Source organism: Anopheles stephensi, chromosome 3 (genome assembly GCF_013141755.1).
Source record: "Anopheles stephensi strain Indian chromosome 3, UCI_ANSTEP_V1.0, whole genome shotgun sequence".
NCBI classification, from domain to species: Eukaryota; Metazoa; Arthropoda; class Insecta; order Diptera; family Culicidae; genus Anopheles; species Anopheles stephensi.
In genome coordinates, this window is record NC_050203.1 from 80121831 (window position 1) to 80141122 (window position 19292).

General features: G+C 45.6%; 4 protein-coding genes across 9 annotated transcripts in view; 2 read left to right on the top strand and 2 right to left on the bottom strand.

Annotated features, from left to right (window-relative positions):
* Nucleotides 1-152: 152 nt before the first annotated feature.
* Nucleotides 153-1119, top strand: LOC118509170 (thyrostimulin alpha-2 subunit). Its single transcript, XM_036049430.1, has 2 exons — nucleotides 153-470; nucleotides 551-1119. Exons 1-2 carry the CDS (start codon nucleotides 377-379, stop codon nucleotides 820-822), a joined length of 366 nt encoding a protein of 121 aa, XP_035905323.1. The 5' UTR covers nucleotides 153-376; the 3' UTR covers nucleotides 823-1119.
* A 198-nt stretch (nucleotides 1120-1317) lies between these two features.
* LOC118509171 (elongator complex protein 3) lies at nucleotides 1318-3295 on the top strand. Its single transcript, XM_036049431.1, has 3 exons — nucleotides 1318-1459; nucleotides 1530-1771; nucleotides 1837-3295. The coding sequence occupies exons 1-3, from the start codon at nucleotides 1438-1440 to the stop codon at nucleotides 3217-3219; spliced, it is 1647 nt and encodes a 548-aa protein (XP_035905324.1). The 5' UTR covers nucleotides 1318-1437; the 3' UTR covers nucleotides 3220-3295.
* Nucleotides 3268-4634, bottom strand: LOC118509172. Its single transcript, XM_036049432.1, has 2 exons — nucleotides 3908-4634; nucleotides 3268-3841 (listed from the first exon to the last, which is right to left on the bottom strand). The coding sequence occupies exons 1-2, from the start codon at nucleotides 4549-4551 to the stop codon at nucleotides 3355-3357; spliced, it is 1131 nt and encodes a 376-aa protein (XP_035905325.1). The 5' UTR covers nucleotides 4552-4634; the 3' UTR covers nucleotides 3268-3354.
* A 562-nt stretch (nucleotides 4635-5196) lies between these two features.
* The window catches only part of LOC118509173, a 104383-nt gene continuing 90287 nt past the window's right edge, over nucleotides 5197-19292 (bottom strand). For 5 of the 6 annotated variants that reach the window (XM_036049433.1, XM_036049437.1, XM_036049434.1 and 2 more), the window contains exons 4-7: nucleotides 18680-19133; nucleotides 15519-15831; nucleotides 14307-14756; nucleotides 5197-14234 (exon numbers count right to left, since the gene is read on the bottom strand). In XM_036049433.1, the coding sequence (XP_035905326.1) occupies nucleotides 12612-14234; nucleotides 14307-14756; nucleotides 15519-15831; nucleotides 18680-19116 (2823 nt within the window). In that variant the 5' untranslated portion in view covers nucleotides 19117-19133 and the 3' untranslated portion in view covers nucleotides 5197-12611. The remainder of the gene's footprint in view (nucleotides 14235-14306; nucleotides 14757-15518; nucleotides 15832-18679; nucleotides 19134-19292) is intronic. The other variant, XM_036049438.1, reaches the window with a different exon arrangement.

The following is a 19292-nucleotide window of genomic DNA, read 5'->3' on the forward strand; positions in this document are numbered from 1 at the left end:
AGTAACCTCCGTACTCAGCTGTTTCTATGTAAGGGATATCTTCTTCCGCTGCATTTTTGCTCCCTCAAAGTATAAGCAGCTTCTGCGCGCATGATCAGCAAAGCAAGTTGTGTGATACTACTGCCCGGGGAGTATAAAACGATGCGCCATCACTTCCAGCGGCCATCAGTGTACAGTTCAGCGTCTTGCGTTCTAAAACAGTGCGGCAACGGTCTTTCGTGTCCCTAAGGTTTGCAGCGATGATGATGAGATCGGGTTCTTAAAAGTGGACAAGAGCATCAATTAGCTGCTGTTTCTGTGGAAGTATAACTGTGCACGTTTAACGTAAAGCGAGAAGCAGGAGGTCACCGCGACCAAGCCGACGGTGTTGGGAAAAATGTCATGGCTTCGCTTCATGTCGGTACTGTTCTGTGCGATCATGCTTGTGAAGGCTCGGGAAACTTGGCAGAAGCCGGGATGCCATAAAGTGGGTGAGTAGCAGTGACTGACTGTTGTTGTGCCTCATGTGGATATCTTTTGTGAACCTTTGCACCTCGTCTATTCGTTCAAGGGCACACGCGTAAGATAAGCATCCCGGACTGTGTCGAGTTTACCATCACCACCAACGCGTGCCGTGGGTTCTGTGAATCGTTTGCCGTACCGTCGGCCCCGTTTGCGCTCGTTGGCCACAAACCACCGCAACCGGTCACCTCGGTCGGCCAGTGCTGCAACATCATGGAGACGGAAGACGTACGGGTGCGTGTGCTGTGCGTGAACGGCATCCGGAATCTGACGTTCAAATCGGCCACCAACTGCTCCTGCTATCACTGTAAAAAGGATTAATTAGGGCTGGAGCGGTCCGCCGCCGGGTGGACCGCCACCACCACCACCAATCGTACCATCGTGCTGAGCATGTGAGCAAACCGGCTCCCTGGGGCTGACGGTGGTTCGATTCTTCGTTCGTTTATTTACCTCTGAGCCACTTGTTGTTTTGAGAAACCACCACCGTGATGGGATGTGAAAGGGTTTCGCGTGCATACTGCTGTAGAGATTTATGGGCTAGTGTACAAAATACTACATGCTGCTATACATATACCGCTGGACAAATAAAGCTGTACCTATAATAATGTAGTCAAAGAAGATGTGTCTTTTATTGCTTCATTTCAAGATTCAATTTATTTAAGGATTTTTTGTTGTGTGCAGTACTTAATAATTGATTAAATGATGTTTTGAATGATTTTTATCGTTTTTCTAACAATTCCAACGGTCAATTAATACAAAAATTTGAAAAAATTCGTTATTGCAGGGTTGAGCGAGAGTTCGCAGTACGTTTACAAAGCTCACTTCAGAGATCGAGGTGACAGTGTGGCTGTCATTCTGACCAAAACAAAATATTACTGCGTGTTGTTTTTTCGGCGTGTCGCCGAACATCGTGCAAGTGCTTTATTTGCGATTAAAATGACGAAAAAGAAGCCTTTAGGTATAGAAAACGTGCTAATCTAATAGAATCTTGTAAACAGACACTTAAAACCGTAATTATTCCGTTTTAGGAGTTGGTTTGAGCCGCGACGAGCGTATGCTGATTGTGGTGGGTGAAATCATACAGGAGCTGCTGAAAGCACACCACGAAGGCAAGGATGTAAATTTGAACCGGCTTAAAACGCGCATCTCTTCGAATTATGGGTTGGAATCGGCACCGCGCCTGGTGGACATTATAGCGGCCGTTCCACACGAGGCCAAATCGATCCTGCTGCCGAAGCTACGGGCGAAACCAATCCGTACGGCTAGTGGTGTAAGTTGCTGTTTCTGCTGTAATTACACCCATTCCACTACATCCATCCTGTTCTTTCGTCACAGATTGCAGTTGTTGCTGTTATGTGCAAACCGCACCGTTGTCCACACATCAACATGACCGGTAACATTTGCGTGTACTGTCCCGGTGGGCCGGACAGTGACTTCGAGTATTCCACCCAAAGCTACACCGGTTACGAACCAACGTCGATGCGTGCAATCCGCGCCCGGTATCATCCCTTCCTGCAGACGCGTCACCGTGTGGAGCAGTTGAAGCAGCTGGGCCACTCGGTCGATAAGGTGGAATTCATCGTGATGGGTGGAACGTTCATGTGTCTGCCGGAAGACTATCGTGACTTTTTCATCCGCAACCTACACGACGCGCTGTCCGGCCACACGAGCTCGAGCGTTGCGGAAGCGGTGAAGTATTCGGAAAAATCTCACACCAAGTGTATTGGAATAACGATCGAAACGCGACCGGATTACTGTTTGAAGCGACATCTCTCCGATTTGCTATCGTACGGCTGTACCCGGCTCGAGATTGGTGTGCAGTCAGTGTACGAAGATGTGGCGCGAGATACGAACCGTGGTCACACGGTAAAGGCAACGTGCGAAAGCTTCCAGATGTCGAAGGACGCGGGGTTTAAGGTGGTATCGCACATGATGCCCGACCTGCCGAACGTTGACATCGAGCGTGATATAGATCAGTTTGTAGAATTTTTCGAAAACCCCGATTTTCGTGCCGATGGGTTGAAAATCTATCCGACGCTCGTTATTCGCGGCACGGGATTGTACGAGCTGTGGAAGACGGGTCGTTACAAGAGCTATCCACCTTCAACGTTGGTTGATCTGGTGGCGAAAATATTGGCCCTGGTGCCACCGTGGACGCGTGTCTATCGTGTGCAGCGCGATATTCCGATGCCACTCGTTACGTCCGGTGTGGAGCACGGTAATCTTCGTGAGCTGGCGCTGGCACGCATGAAGGACCTCGGTACGGACTGTAGGGATGTGCGTACACGGGAAGTTGGTATACAGGAAATCCATAACAAGGTGCGACCGGATCAGGTGGAGCTGATCAGGCGCGATTACGTCGCAAACGGTGGCTGGGAAACGTTCCTGTCGTACGAAGATCCGAAGCAGGACATACTGGTCGGCTTGTTGCGGTTGCGCAAGTGCTCACCGGACACCTTCCGACCGGAACTGATCGATAACTGTTCGATTGTACGGGAGTTGCACGTTTACGGTTCGGTAGTACCGGTTAACGCACGTGATCCGACCAAATTCCAACATCAAGGGTTCGGAATGTTGCTGATGGAGGAAGCGGAACGTATAGCGCGGGAAGAGCATGGCAGCCGGAAGCTGGCAGTTATTTCCGGTGTTGGTACGAGGAACTACTACCGCAAGATCGGCTATGAGCTGGATGGACCGTACATGTCTAAGATGTTGTAAGGAGCCGGAAGAAATTAAGGAAAACGAATCGGAAGGAATAAAAACCGCTTAAATTCAAAAATAATTCACAATTTAATTCACAGATCATATTTTCAACAATATTAAAGGACACTTTATCGGCTTCGAATCTTCCGATCAAAGCAGTTCCGTGGGGATGGAGATTTGTTCCACAAAGTTATCGAAAACCAGGTACGATTTCAACAAATCCGCATTGCTTCCTGCGCCTCCGTTGCTATGGATTTGTCCTAGCAACCAGAGGAATTCCTTGCAAACCGGCAGCATGCCTTCCTTGGCACAGTCGTTGAAAAGTGTTGAAAATTTCAACGTGCTCTTCTGTAGCTGGTATCGAAGAATTTCTTCGATGCAGTTGGCGTTTGTCACCACGTGGTGCGCCAGTATCCGGATGGAAAGCAAAATCGGTGCTGCATGGGTCGGCAGGTGGCGGTCCACAATGGTCGATAGGAAGTCTAAGCATTGCCGGATGACGTAGGTGAAGGAACCGTGCTGAAGGAGATCGTTGTTCATCAAGCCGTAGCATTTGTACAGCAGGCGAAGGCTACTGGGATGGAGTTCCCTTCCTGCGAAGCATTGCACTATCTGTGGAATGGTGCTCGGTTCAACACTGTGGAAAAGAGGAGCAAAGTTTCAGAAAAAAACGGTTGTGTTGCCGTGATCGGCCCATACTTACTCCTGCTCGTAATTAAGTGCTAATTCTAACGTTAAGATAATATCATCCGCCGCTTCCGGATCCGTAACGGCCGACAGCAATCGAACCAAAACCACTACCAATCCTTGCGAGAACAGCAGCTTGCTTCCCTTCGGACTCGATCCGACGATGTTCTGCAACGTCCAGAAGCACGTTTGCTGCAGCGGACGGCAGTTCGGATTTTCGGCCAGCGCAATCAGATACGTCCCGGCAAAGTTGGCTATCTTCTCGCAGCACACATCATCGCCGAGCGACAGATTGCACAAACATTCGGCCGCCAGCAGTTGCAGATTATAATCGTGCCCGGTAAGTTCCTTCACAATCACATTGATTGCACCCGTCGTGCGGATAAAGTGGGAAATATTTTCCCGGCTCTGCTGGAACCCATAGCTAAGCCGCACTAAGTCCAACGGATCGCAACGTTTGCGCCGCTTGATACGACCGGCCAGTCCCTTGATTTCCTGCTCCGATATGTGTTCGATCACACCGATCGAATGGTGCAGTTCACCCAAACCGGCCCGGTTCCGGTCGAGTTCCTTTTTGCGGTGCGTTTTCTGTTCCCATTTCAGCTCGTACCGTTTCTGGGTTCGAATGTGCTCCAGGGGCGACGATTCGTTCACGTTCATTTTTGTTTGACTGAATATCGGGGAGGTTTATCTTTGCGGCAAAAACAGTCCGCGGCAGCTTGTAAATGTCAAAAATGGTGTCTGCTCGAATTTAAGACTGCTCGAATGATGTAAGGAATTTTCATTTATGGCCCAAGCAGCATTTGGAATTGGGAGTAGCGGGATGTACTATTTTGTGGACATCCCATTTTCAGGCCATTTACCGTAACCTTCTTGGAAGTTATCCTAGGGTCCACGGATTCGAAAAATTTCAATCGAGGAACATATATTTTGTACTTAAAAGCTCCATGGAGGAACATGCATTTTCTACTAAAAAGCTCCATTGAGTTCATTGAGTTTCATTGAGCAGATTAAACAGCTTTGAAGCTCCATTGAAGATCCTTTAAAGTTCCATTTGATATGTCAAATAGCTTCACAAGCCTTACCGTGGCTCAATTATCAGGCACAGGAAGAAAAGTTTTTTGCTTCTTTCTTTAGAGTTTATTTCTGGTTTCTAAAGGGAATTGTGGATCCTAATATCTCAGGTACAAAAATTCTGAATTCTAGGTTTCGGATGGTTGTCAATTCTATATCGCTTAATAAACTCTTAACGAGCCAAGCCAATCTTAACCTCCACGTCGTAAGAAACTAGCAAAGTACAACAGCTTTCATCATCTTTGCGCTTTTATTTTTCACATATCAATTTGTAACACATTCTGTACGGTCCAACTCATGTCCGCGTTTCCTTACGTTTCCCTTCCTTTGCCCACATTCCCTCGCTTATGCATTTATTGACGTCTGCCATTCGCACATTCATTCGCTACATTTTATTGGCTCGCTTCCCCGTCTCCGCGATTCCACCGTTACCTAATGCTAACGTTTGAAACTTAAAGTGGGTTTTCTTTTTGTTTTCCTTTTTTTGTCGCCATTTTTTATACAATTTATACAGCACTAAGTATTAAGTTAAACAACTTGGATCTGTGTGGTTTTGTTTTTTGTTTTGTTTGTCTCCCTTTTTCCTTTGTGTGTGGGTGTCAATTTTTGTTCGCTTCGGCGTATTCTATGCAATCCTACTGTTATTATATCTCAATATCAATATTATTTGTTTATAATTATTTTTTTTATTATTTTTATTTTATGAACTAGCTTCCTCTCTTCCGTTTCCATTTTTCTTTCATTGTTCTTTTTGTTGTTGTTTGTTTGTGCTAGTTTTGATGTATGCATGCAATTTTTTGTTTGATTGTTGATTTCCGTTGGTATCGCGCGCTACATGCAAATCCTAAAATTATTTATTGAATTATACTTTGCCGCTCCATCGTTCCTTGTTTTATTTTTTTCTTTGTTTTCTTTCATGCACAAATTCTGGCAAATTGTTTAGCACTACTTAATGATAGCTTCAATTCAGGGGCTCAAATCGATGTTTTCTCCCTCCCTCTATTTTGTTCTCTTTTCTTTTGGCTCAACAATTTCTTCTCTTTCTTGCGTTGGATGTACGTAAGCTAACACCCCCTCTCCACCTCTTCTTTCCAGTAATGATTACACAATTGCTAATTAACGTACTAATATAAACATCCGGATTTATGTTAGTTACTCTTGAATGTGTTCAACGGCTAAACAATTAGTGTGTGTGTGTGTGTGTTTGAGTTTTTTCCTCCTCTCATTTCCTTGTTGTTGGTTGCATCGGTTCGTCTGCTACTACAACAGGACACTATTTAATGGAGTGTTGTTGAGTGTTTGTGGAATTTTGTTACACTGTTCTCGTTTTATCCTATGCAATAACGATTTTTGGTTTTACAAGCTTTTATAAAGAAGATGTGTCTCTGTGGCCTGTTGGTAGCATGGATATTTTGAGTTTTTTTTGCTTTACTGAGCGTCTAATTGTTTTCGTCTAACATGGCTGCTTCGTAAGCTTCGTACAAGTAACAAACGACGTTTACTATCTGCCCACCGTAACTCGCGTGGTTCAGAGCACTAAGCGACTGATGCCGCTTAACGCAAAAAGGGAGCCTATAACAATTGATTGTGTTGCTAAACGCTGCCTCTTAAAACTAATAATTCGTTAACATACCAAACGCCTTGTTAGTAACCGCTGGCTACTAAGAGTTCCTGGCCAGCTACCTCTCCAGAGATATATGACAGCTTACGACTGGCCTGGAGAAGTATTTATCTGTGTTTTGTTTATATCGTTTTCCCTCTCTCTCCCTCTCTCTCTCTCGGACTCTTTCTGACGGATTGTAAGCTCAGTTGTGTGTGGTTACAATTTAGTGCTAAGTTCTTTACACATTGTTTTGGTTCCTACGCGTAATTGCAACGTTTCTAAACTAATCTTTTCCGCTGCGGACGTACCGCAACTAGAACGAGCGAGAGAGGGAGACAGCTTGAGCTCCGGCACAGTAAGCGTTTAAATGATAGCAACAGAAGAGCTAGAAAAGGTAGAAGCAGGCTATGCGTTTTAAAATGTCTGACCTATGCAACAATGTTTATTACCTATTGTGTCTCTTTTCCATATTGTTTGCGAGAGTTGTTTTGCCTTCTATTTGTTTATTCTGATTCAAAACTGAACTCGGAACTGTCATGTCATGTAGTAATGACTTACTTTTCCATTATTATAACACGTGTATAACAATTTCTTTACTTAATGCTTCTTCTTTTGTTTTTTTCGTTTGTTCGGTTTTTGCTTTTGTTTTTCTTTAGCTCATCAGACATGAAGTAATATTGTTTGTTTGTAAATTTGCAATTCACTCGGTTTCAGTTCTATTTTATTTCCTGGGCCTAGATATGTTTAATACCGCTTTACATCGATTTGAATACTCTAATCCGGGTTTACTAAACTCTGAACTTTTTTTTTTAACTGTATATGGGAGTTGAGCTTCGCTATATGAGTGAGCCCTTGCGTACTCTGTTCAACCTGTTCTGGACAACCTGTATAGAAGTAATAGGTGAAGTGTTTTACTACGACTTAAAATGGATTTCGCTGGACTTCCTTTCCATGAATTACGCTTTCTAGGGTTCGGGGTTAACTTGGGAGAGCGGAGCAATAGTGTGTGTATGTTTCTGGTGTACAGCAAGTCCGGCACAAGAGGTATATATATATGTCAGAGTTTGGTTTGACTTTTCGAGCAGTATCCCAGTATCGATCGGTAGTAGATAGAGGCGGCAGCGCTACACGAGGACACGAACACTATTAGACAAACAAAATTGAGTCGTTCTATCACAAATCCTTGTCTAAGACACGCAGCTCAACCAGTTGAATGCTCTTCAGGGGTGCTCCATTGCGAAAATTTCGAGCTCTCCTATTTACTGTAGTAATTATCGTCTATCCGTCGTACTATTCGCATCACTTTCAAAGGTTCGCACGCAAGCCTAGTTAGTCAAGCATTTGCCACAGTGTTATGTTTCGTTACCCTATACTCTATTTAAAGCTAATGCATTGATTTATTTATATGTTGGTTTGTTTTGTTTTAATTCTTTTCGCTCCAATCATCGGTGTATGCGTGTGTTTCGGTTTGGTAATGTTTTGCAATACAGTTTTGATTTGAATGTGCGGTTTGCACTACTTTTCTAATTCTTTTTCATTCGTTTGCTGCTTTCATTTGCTTCCGAAGCCTTTTGTTTTAATTTCTTTTTCTGTAAAATAAACCGCGTTCCATTTTTAGATTACTTTATTTGAACCACTCCTAGTGTCCTGTTTGGCTTCTGTCTTCCGAGATTTCAATTCTAAGTTATGTTTACGAATTCTAGCTAAATATCAATCGCGTCGCGTTTGAAGCAGTTAACAAATTTGAAAACACTCTTATCACCAGCACCTAGCTCGAAACGTTTGCAAAAATGAGCTGAAAAAAGATTTTTTTTTGCTTTGCATCTCACAAAAACATTATCTAGATTTACAAAGTAAAAATTTCATGGAAATGAAATACTTTACTAAGAATCGGGGGTTTTAATGATATATAACAAGAAAAAGAAACGAGAGCTCTAGAAAACTAAAACAAAGCGTGCACAGTTGCGCTGACAGCAACATGCCATTTGAGCCGGCTTCTAGCGCGTTCGTGTAGCAGTCAATCCACGTCTATAAACACATTCACCATGCTCATCTTCTGTCATTTGTTTGTTTTGTTTTTAATTAGAGTTGTCCAATGCTAGTTTTTTCTGGTTTTTCCTATTTAAATTCTCAACAACGTTTATCCACACTAGCTGTTTCTTCTTCTGCATTGGTTGAGAGCATAATGCAACAGCCTAGACATTTGCCGACACGACTACCACCGAGGAGAGAAACCGAGTGCATGCATTCACCAAGCTACTAATACTAATTGTGGGTGACACAGCTGTCACAGTTTGCTACCCGTTCGAGACCGCGCTTTGTCCGAAGTGTCCCTATTCAAATCACAATTAGATGCGCCGAACGCCAGATGTAGTTCGATTGGAAGTATACAGCTACTACAGTGTGTACAGTCAGTGGTAGTAATACGCGTCACGTCACGTAGTAGCCGTAGTAACCAACTAACCTCCCTTTCTATAAACAGCTACTGGATCTAAGGTTCTAAACGTTTTGACGTAAAATAAGATTGTTTTTCGTTTGTTTTGGTTGTGGTTTTTTTTGTGTGTGCTCGAAATTGACATTCTGATTATCGATCGTTACTGTAGTAGCTTCTTCTACTGCTTCTCTTTGATTCCAGCACCTGTGTTTGAGATTGTGTTGTTTCCTTAAGATTGCTTTAACTTTTTTTTTAATTTTCCAACACACGCATATAGTTCGCATACGCACATTTATACACACGCACGCAACATTAAACCTAGCTCAGTTTAAAACAGATTTGGTCTTTCACAGTTCAACTCCGAAGGCAACATAGAATATAGTGTATAGTACACCGAGTTTATTTGCTTGTTTTTTTGTGTTGTGGCTATTAGTTTACATTCCTACATCCGGGACTAGAGAGTTCTGGCGTGATGTCTTCTAGGTGTGTGTGTGTGTGAGAGGCGTGTGACGGCGAGTCTGTAAAATACTTATCCTCTTAGTCTTTACCTTACGATTGATGTTGATTGATTGATTGGTTTGGTTGATTGTTTAGTTTTTTGTAGTTTTTTATATTTCTTTTAGTTTAGTTTCTAGATTTTTGTGTTGTGTTTAATTTTTATCGAGAGTTTTATATCCTTCTTTTATCTGATTTTTTTCAATCCCGTTCTTCTCACTTTTGTTACTCACTTTTTCTAACTATTTTTTGCCTTCGTTTCACTTCGTTTCACTTCGTTGCGAGAGCAATCCTTTTGATTTGTTTTTAATTTATATCAGTTTAATTGTTGCTTTTAAAAATATTTGGGGACCTCGTTAAGCTTTACAAAGTTTCATAAAAAATATTTTAAAATATAAAAATTGAGTAGGTTAAATGTAAAATTGCTCAATAAACACGAAAAAAGCCATCTTTTAACTCTATTTCATAATAGCCTTATAAACACCTTAACTGGTTCAACAAGTGTGCTCCACACATCTCCAATCCCTGTGCGGGATTATCCAAACACATGCCAACTCATGTTATCCAAAGCACTTCACCTGACGCTGAAGTAATCAAAAAATAATGTTCGTCCTTGTTGAAGTCTTCCTGATGGGACGCATATCCGCGCCCTTCCAAGAAGTCAAAGCCGGGACGCTCGTTACCCCGTGTCAGCAAAGGGTGCTAAAAACCATGAGCACAATTTAATTTTCAATTACCCGCCTTCCGGAAATGATGATTTACCACGCTATCAACAGTTACACGAAAATATTGTGATTAACTTTTCCTTTCCGCTCACGAGTTTCCTTTCGCGCGTAAGAGCAAAGCGAAAGCCAAGCCTGGAACTTCTGAGGAAAGTTGAGAGAAAATTCCACGAAATTGCATACTTTCGGTGTCGTTGATGCCACAGTGAAGGAATGCTGCTGAATGAAGTTCTACAGGTTCTGGAGCGCACAGTTCTCCACATCACCTACGCGTACTTCAAGGCTCAGTTGCTCACGGCGAGAGGTTTTTGTTTCCTGAATCCTATTTTCGATCACATGCTTTCTGTGATTGTTGTTGCACCGTTCTCCGATTCGTTCGCTCGTTGCAAGTTACATTTCCGGCACGGTGAAAGACACTCACTGGAAACCCATCTTTTGAGCCAGATTTCTGGGGCCTTCCTACCCGTCTGCTACCTGATTCCGTGTGGCATTCAGAAGCTCATGAATATTTAAATTGCGTCAAGGCTTTCTGATGAGCTTCGGTTTCGATGTAACTTTCTTTCGGCTTTCTCTTGAATCGCAGTTGGTCTTGGTTCTTTGTCGGGGGTGGGGTGAGTTTTTCAATTCCTATCCCACAATCCGGGTCACGGGTTTTCATTTCACAATTTCGGTTAAACATTTACGGAGCACTTTTTTCTTAGCTTTCGCTTCTTTCACACCTTACCGAGGTAAAGCACCAATTTGGAGTCGTTTTTGGTAGGTCAACAGAATCGCGATAACATTGTATGGGACAAGTAAAACCGCGACCATGTTGGCGTCGAAAAAAACCCGGCTCCCGGTAAGGGTAAATGAGCAGTAAAATAAGTGCTTATGGGTGAAAATGATCGTCTAACGATGGCTTCTGGCAAGTGGAGCAACAGAAATGCGAAAAGAAGAGTAGTCGAGCACACACAACGGTTATTTCGAATTTTGCATAATTTTTCGCCATTTTCACGGTGTACATCTTGGTGCTGGCGTGTCGCTCGAACCGAAGAAACACCTGTACATTGTAGCACGACATCAGGACACGCTTCACCAAGAGTAAGAGCATTGGTAACTACTGATTGCTTTCTCGGATGTCGATTTTTGACTTCGCCATCCCACCTGGCTCATCTGGCAAGAGTTTTCGTCTAATCACCTTGTGTTTTCCCTCTCGCTGATTACTATTCGCACCATTCTGCATAGAAGAAAGAAGGTTTGTAGTTGCTCAGGTGTAGAGATTGTGTAGCTCGTTGACCTGTTGTAGTTTGATTCTCACTATCGATACCTAGTTACAGACAGTTTGCGCTCTAGTTAGCGTTTCTAGTGGACTATGTGACTAATCTAGATGAAAGGGTTGGCTTTTGTGTATAATAGTTACAGCTTTGTTGGGTTTGAGTTGAGGGTGAGTTTGGGTCGAAATTTTCATACCGTATCGGGGACACCACGGAACACTTCTTCAATAGGCACATATTTGCAACATTCGATCCCACGGCGACAGTTGTGTTATTATTAATTAATTTTGCATTTACCTTATTGTTTTCGCGCTTAGACTGCGAGTAGAAAATGAAGCCTCAAAGAAATGGAGAACGAGAAAACTCAGTTTTGGCAGCTTGGTCGACGACTTCCCTACCAGTCGGAAGCGGAACACTAGAACTGTTCAAATCGTTATGCTTCAATCGGTGAAGAATTTGGGTTTTGAGTTTCTGTTTTTCCCAATTCGTTGGAAGGAATGTCCTGTCACACCGTCACCGCTGTACGCTTTGCGCGGGACGGGATATTGTCACGAGAGAATCAATTGCGCGTTTCATTTCCATTTGTTTCCTAAATATATCGTTCCACGGTTTTTTCTTTTGGTCCATTAGAGATTGAAGATGGGTTGTGAGTGTGATGTGCTGTATGTGTGTGTGTGTGTGTGTGAGTGAGAGTATGGGGGAGAAAGTCGTTATCGCTAAATGTGACAGACATGGGATTGACCTGTCAATATCAGTGTCTCTACTATCTACAGAGCGCATCGGGTTGGACCTTGAAAGTTGGACAGCAGCGGTGACAGTTCGCTCATGACGTACTACCTAAGCCAACCGCCCTCTACTAACATCAACAACAAATCAACCGATCAATAACAGTGTAACGTCACTACATGGTTGCGACTCGGACTCGTAGTGGTAGCAGCAGTTCGCGTGGGGAGGATTTTCTCAACAATTCCGCCAACTTCTTCAATATCGCAGGGGGGTTGGAGATGTGGTAGTTGCTTCGAGTTAAAGAAGATGGCACGTACGACAGTGAAGGGAGCTTGGAGTTGTTCTGGACGGATTGACAGATCGATCGGTGTGAGGTGAGCAGAAACGGAGAAGTGCAGAAGCGTGCCCCTTGACTAGAAGAGTGTCTCCTTGGACCACTTTCTCGAGGGTCCGGGAATGCAGGGATCGTTCGCCGACAGGGCCGGTGCGGACGAGGACGGATCCTCGTCCTCGTCGATCGCCAGTATCGGAAGTTCCAGAATCACAGAAGGACTTTTAATGGTGGTGTTGTTGCTGCTGTTACCGCTGCTACTGTTCTTAATGATAACGTTCACCTCAACGCACTGCTGCTGTCGCGTCACGTCAGCACTCCCGGGCCGGGTGCTGGTCGGGTTAGGTTCGCTACGTCTACTGCTACTGCTACCGGCCGGTCGATCGTCATCCGGCAGGTGCACCGTAACGGTTGGTGGCACCGTTGTTGTGGTGATCGTTGTTGGTGTCCTCGTCTGCAACATCGCTCGCTTCCGGTCCGACTCGTGCGGCGGTACCTTCGGTATGGCCCCGAGCGGTGATTGCCTTGGTTGATTGCTGTCATTTGGTTGCTGTCTTTCGATGATTGCTTTCGTTTCGATGCGTTTCCCCACGCCCGGTCCACCCCGTTCGCTTGACCGCGAGCCCGCCCCGGCCTTGGTGCCGGAGCGATGGCTAATTGAAAGACTACTTAAATAACTAGTATCGGTTGTCGGCACCTGATGCACCTGATGCTGCCGATCGTTGAGCTCGTGCTCGAGCTCGTACACGGACAGTGGCTCGGGCGGCCGTGCATCGTCCCGTGGTAAAAGTGTCCCGTCGTCCCCATCCTCCTCCTCGTCACCCTGCGCAAGCGTTGACTGTCGACGGTAGAGGGAGCCACGGCTTGGACCCACCCGCTGTACCCGCTGCTGATCTTCATCGTCTTCGTACGGCATCGTTAAGCTCAGCTCGTCACTATCCGTGCTGAACTGCTGCAGATCCTCGTCCGTATCCGCCCCACTATCCTCCCCAAACACCGAATCCGACCCACAGCTCTTCGGCTCCGTATCCTGACAGTCGATCGAGGACATCTTGAAGGAACTGAGCGATGCTAGCGGAGCACGACGTACCGTGCCACTGCCGCTCGCGTGATTAATATTTGCGCTATTACTACTGGTATTAGTGTGTACGGTGGCGTTGCGACCTTCCGCAACGCTAACCGTTCTTGGCTGGTGTAGGACACCTCCGTTCGCTAAACTAACCTCATCCGATCGTCCGTTACCGTAGTGACGGGTCGTTGGCTGTTGCCGCTGACGGTACCCGAAGCCGTCCTCCAGAGTGCTCCCGATCGGATACTCCGAGATGCAGTCGATCGAACTGTCATCGAACAGCGGGGCGGTGATTATCCGCGGGCCGCCACCCGACGTTGAAGGTTGTGGAGTGAGCAGCTGTCCCGTCCGGCTGCCCCGACTGGTAGACGGGCGTTCCGAATTCGTACCGTGCGTTCGGTGCGCAATACGTTCGCTTGGACATGGCGACGACTTCGGTGTCGCTTCGATGATGTTGATGCCGGGATAGAACGGTTCCCAGTCGGTCGTGTCGTCGCGGCTCTGCTGCCTCGACGGCGAACGCGATATCGGTGGTAAGGAGGAAAGGCCGAGCGTGATGGCGGAGCATCGTCGCTCGAGGAAGGAACTCTCCGTACTGCAGCACGTCATCGCACTGCTGCGGCGAGATTCGTTGCACTGGAAGAACGGAAATCAAAAATGTGTGTCAAACTAGCGATATCCAACGGTAAAACTATCATCCTCAGGTACCTTATTCGGCACAGAAAGATAATTGCTCGGATATCCAATCTCGGCGGTCGTCGTAAACTGGTCAAACGCGTCGTCCGCCTCCTCGCCGTCACTCTCGAGCACGTAATCGTCCTGCCCGAAGCTGCCACCCATGTTGTAGGCACTGAGTACCCGCGAGGACACCGAAACACTGTTCCGATGTCCCCGCGTACTGCTGTACGAGAAGCGTCGTGAAGGATTGAGCAGGCTGCTGTAACCGCCACTGATCGAGGACATACGACGGCCACGGCTCAGCATCGGCGGTGCACTAATGTTGCCGAGCGATAGTAACCGATCGCGCTGCAGCCCGGGGTAGTTGATGTTTAGCTCTTCCTGTAGTAACGAGAATGCGGTCGCTTCTATCGCTTCCTGTAGCTCACGTTCTTCCTCCTCCTGGATGACGGCTGCCGCGACGGCCGCTATCGTTGGATCCTGCGATAGAGAATGGTATCAAGTTCATTATGAAAACTCTTTCTCTATGAGAAAAGTTTCACGAAAACATTTGCTAAACAACTGCATCATAGTTTAAACTCTGCTGCATCCGTCTGATGTGGCTGCATTCAAGCGAAAACTTGTTCCAGCGAAACTCCAGCCCAACTCCAGCGAAAATCAACATGTTGCGAAAACAATATGCTAATTGATGTTGCTCTCGACCTGTCCGTCTTGTTTGTTCGCGTTCGCTGTGCTTGGTTTCTGTGTTTGCTTTTCTGCTTATTCTTTCACCGTCGGTTTCGGGGAGGAATGAGAAATGTTTTGCAGGGGTTTTGCAAATAAAGTTGTTAGTTTGGCAAGTTTTGCTTTCCCTTTGGAAGTGCTTTAAACAACACTGAGCTTGAGCTTGAATATCTTGTGTGTCTTGGTACTCTAAGTTTTATCGTAAGCAACAGAAGTAGTTATCAAAATTTGAAAATCATAGTTTAAGTCTAAAGAAACCAGAGTTTTGAATGATTTCTTTGACTTGAACACTTCAGTCCACTCAAACAAGTTTCTTCTCAGGCACGAAATTAAGTTCATTCTCAAAAGCCAAATTTCTTTGCTTTAAATCCTTTTCGGAGCATTTAAATCAAACTAATTATCGTCAAAGTAATTCATATCAAAACTAACATTTGATTTGGTTCACCTTTCGTTATTACTTTGAATGTTTTTTTTTTCTAGCAAAATCCTGCGAAACCTGGCATGTGTGCTAAGACCTACCTTGAGTGCTTTGGCCGTCGACCGCGTGCGGCTCTTGTAGATGACAAGGAACACCATTAGGCCGAAGAAACCGCCGAGCGTGGCCGCTATCCGGACGCCGGTCATCACGTCGTACGTGGCGTAAAACTCCATCCTGAGCCGTTCCCGTTCCCGGTCGACCTGCGTTTGGTTGCTGGAGAGACGAAACGACGGTAACAGGGTGGCTTGGGTGGGTTGGATAGGCTCGGTAACCGGGGGTCCGGTCTTGCCGGGTTCGGTGCTACTGCCGCGACTGGTAGCGTATGTAACGGGGCTGCTGGTTTGCGGCGTAGGACTACTACCGCAAGAAAGGACCCACCGGTGATAGTATGTAGCACGGAGACCGCAACGTATTAAACGTTGGTGTTGGGTTTTTTTGGAAGGATTATGATGGGTTTTTTTACGAAGTTGTTGTTGAGAGGGATAGTTGGGCAGGTAACAGAAGGTGAGGATTTTACACAGAACAACGAACATGAGACAGGAAGGAGACAGAAGGAGAGTTGTTTCAGAGAGAGAGACAGAAGATAGATTGTTGAGGAAGAGAAAAGAGAGAGAGAGAGACAGACATGTAGACCCAATGACAGACAGATAGCATAGCTTACAGATGACGTAGTCCTGTAAGGGTCAGTACTCGGTACAACGAGCTGATGAGATTTTTTTTGTGTCATCGTTTTGGTCATATCTTTGCATGGATTTTGGAAGTGAAAGCAATTAAGGTGTGTGCGCATATCAAGCAGGCAGTGTGTGTGAGGGTGTGTGTTAGCATGGGTCGTAATAAGTAAGGATGTCCTTTCGGGATAAATATAGCTTGTGTCGTATCTCACGCTGGTGGGTCGGGCACTTCAGTCACAATTTCGGGATAGCCATGACATTATGCCGTCCATCCGCCATCTTGTCGCAAAAGATTAACATTGTCATTCAGGGTGCACGGTTTGTTTAGTTCCTCACTTTTGTTCGCTTTTTCCCCCTTGCATATTGCCTTCTCCATCCACCTCAAACCGAGTGGTTTGAAGTGGTGGGTGAAAGATATAAAAAAGTGAATCATACCCTTGTTTTCGCTTGGACATAAAGATCCCCAACAAACGGCACACTGAGATACCGTGGATCCCCGGGATGTCGGTTGATTCTTTCGGCAAAACCGACAGCGCTTCACGTTGGACTTCTTTTTTTCGTTCCCAACCTCCCAATGTATAACAGACGTTGTCGTCGTCATCGTTGATGATGATCGGTGAGAAAAACGGGCGAGATCCTCGTTTTCCTCGAGCAGGATGCTGAAGGACGGAGGATTAAAGTGGAAAGATTTATGGGACAGTAAATGGGCAGGTGAAGGCACAGCGAGGTAAATACCATCGCTTGATGCTGCTGCTGCTGCCATCATCAGGACACAATTCGAGACACTCCGCAAAACAAAAAATAAAAAGAAAATACTGGACCGAATGTGCCCAGAAACAGAGGAGCGAAGGTATAACGAAACAGCACAGCCTATTATGGTAATGGGGTATTCGTGGATATATTTTGGAATTTTTATTTTGAGACCCATTCCCGTGGAGCAGGTTAGGAAAAATTATGATTGTAATGCCTAATTTATTGACCCCCGGGCGTTTACGGGCGCAATACACTTTATTGACCGTTGGCATGGGAAAGAATTGTGTTTTTTTTTTGCCGTTGTTGTTTGAGAAGTATATTAAACACAAGACGCTGTAAGCGGTATAATTCGCCGAAGTCTACGTCAAGACTGGTCTAGACGGTCAAGCAATTGAGCTTCACGGTCGGCTAGGTTTTATGGGTTGTTAACGAAAATTAAAAGTGTCTTAAAATGGCATAAACAAATCATGTTTCTGCATGAAGCATAATTCCTGCGCTTGTCGCAGATTAATTGTTTTAGGTTTGTGGGTATACGAAACAGAAATATTTTACGAAACAGAAAGAACAGCTGCAAAGAATTCAAAATTAAGAAGTGAATTCGAATCTGATGTAATAGGCGTCTCCCTCATATTTATTTTATTGCAGTGCCAGGCTTCTTGAGCATAACAATATATAAACCACCAGGCGTTTCCATCATGATAAAAGTAAAGTACCAGGCGTCTCCATCACTATAGACATAAAGCATTAGGCGTCTCCATTGTATTACCAATTTAGTAGACCAAGTTCTAGGCGCCTAAATCGGTGTAGAACATTTGAAGTTAAAATCTAAATTCAAACTGTATAGTAAATATTTCAAGCTGTATTAACAGACGTCCAGGTTCGATCCGTTTTGTGCGTCTAATGGAGTGGAACGAAGCGTGTAAGCCGTGGCCCTAAACCGTCAAAACCCTAAAGTGCAAGGAACGAAATACGCAATGACCTTCACACCGTGGCACGATGTGCAAGGTTGCACTAATGAGATCGTACCGGACTGCCGCGCCGGATCAGATGAAATGAACCAATCGACCTCAGCCCGGGGGTCAGCGGGTTCAGCTCGCCACGAACAACATGATAATCTATCCCGCGAACCACAAATACACGGGCGTGCACCGGGCTGGAGATTAAATTACTAACCATTCGTATCCGACATAGAGCAGCGGCAGCGTTCTCTCGACCTCGCGCACCGAAGCTCTGTGGCCGTTAATTTGTTCACCAAGGTCGGTCGGTCGGTCGGTCGGTGTCGATGGTGCGGGAACGAACGAAAATTGTTCACCCAGTATGGATCGTGTAGTGGCGATGCTTGGGCAAGGATGCACTCGTGCAACAGGCGCATACACCGTGAGAATACGAGAGTGCAATGTAATTAAAACCGCATGAACAGATCCATAATTGATGGAAGATACAGAGATAAGCAGGGAAGAATTCCGACCATTCCGAGTTTGGGAAAGCTTCTCCTGGGGAAGTTGGTTTTTTTTTCTGCGTGATTAGAGTATTGATTTCAAAAATTGTGTTTTCGTGTGTTCTTGGTGAAGGAGAGAGTGAGAGAAAGAAGGTGATAGTTACATGCAGATTAAGCAAAAAAAGGAGTTGCATTTGCTGAGAAGCTTCAGGGAAAATCGAGCAGTAAAAACGAACGACAGGATTAGCATGCTAGGATAGAGAAACCGGGAGCAAAATGGGTGACAAAAAAGTGCACTTCGTGGGAGAAAGGGACTAGCGAAGAAGAGACATTCAAATACCTAAACTCCGGTGTGATATTGCTGTTGGGTGTGGCCGCGGTAGACGAATGGATGAACAGATCGTTCGCACCGGACCCGGGCTCTGCTGATCCGGCCGGTGCTAGCGACGAGGAACCGAATACCGGCGGACCCGACTGGAGCGTTGCGGTTCTTGGTGCTTGCAGCTGTGGACCGGCAGGGGTGGAGGAGAAGGCGAGCGACGGTACCGGGTAGCTAGCACCGGTGAAGGAGTCCGCGTACGCTGACGACGGCGAGGACGGCGATGAAGGCGTGTAGGAGGAGTAGGATAGGGACGAGGGATAGTACAAGTGCTCTTGCGGGTGCACTTGCCGTTGGTGGTGTTGTTGATGTTGCTGCTGCTGCTCTTGTTGGTAGTGGTAGGGTAAGGTCGGCGACGACGGATCTGACGCAACTGACCGTCGCGCGGCTTTTCCCATTGCTATGGAAACATTCTCTGTGTGGAAGAAAAAAAGCAGATAAACCAGGTCAGTACAGGCCGAAGGAACAAAAAAAAAACTGGAGGATGTAGAGTTAATCAGTGAAAAGAATCGCCATCGGCAGCAGCACACAACAAAAAACACAAGTCAAATGTCAGTCAACACGTGGTTGGGCT

Excerpts from the sequence above, each read along its gene's own strand:
- LOC118509170 (XM_036049430.1), top strand. The coding sequence starts at position 377 with ATGTCATGGCTTCGCTTCATGTCGGTACTGTTCTGTGCGATCATGCTT. Across the intron at positions 471-550 it reads GCCGGGATGCCATAAAGTGG|GGCACACGCGTAAGATAAGC; the intron begins GTGAGTAGCAGT and ends TATTCGTTCAAG.
- LOC118509171 (XM_036049431.1), top strand. The coding sequence starts at position 1,438 with ATGACGAAAAAGAAGCCTTTAG. Across the intron at positions 1,460-1,529 it reads GACGAAAAAGAAGCCTTTAG|GAGTTGGTTTGAGCCGCGAC; the intron begins GTATAGAAAACG and ends ATTCCGTTTTAG. Across the intron at positions 1,772-1,836 it reads CAATCCGTACGGCTAGTGGT|ATTGCAGTTGTTGCTGTTAT; the intron begins GTAAGTTGCTGT and ends CTTTCGTCACAG.
- LOC118509172 (XM_036049432.1), bottom strand. The coding sequence starts at position 4,551 with ATGAACGTGAACGAATCGTCGCCCCTGGAGCACATTCGAACCCAGAAA. Across the intron at positions 3,842-3,907 it reads GCACTTAATTACGAGCAGGA|TGTTGAACCGAGCACCATTC; the intron begins GTAAGTATGGGC and ends TCTTTTCCACAG.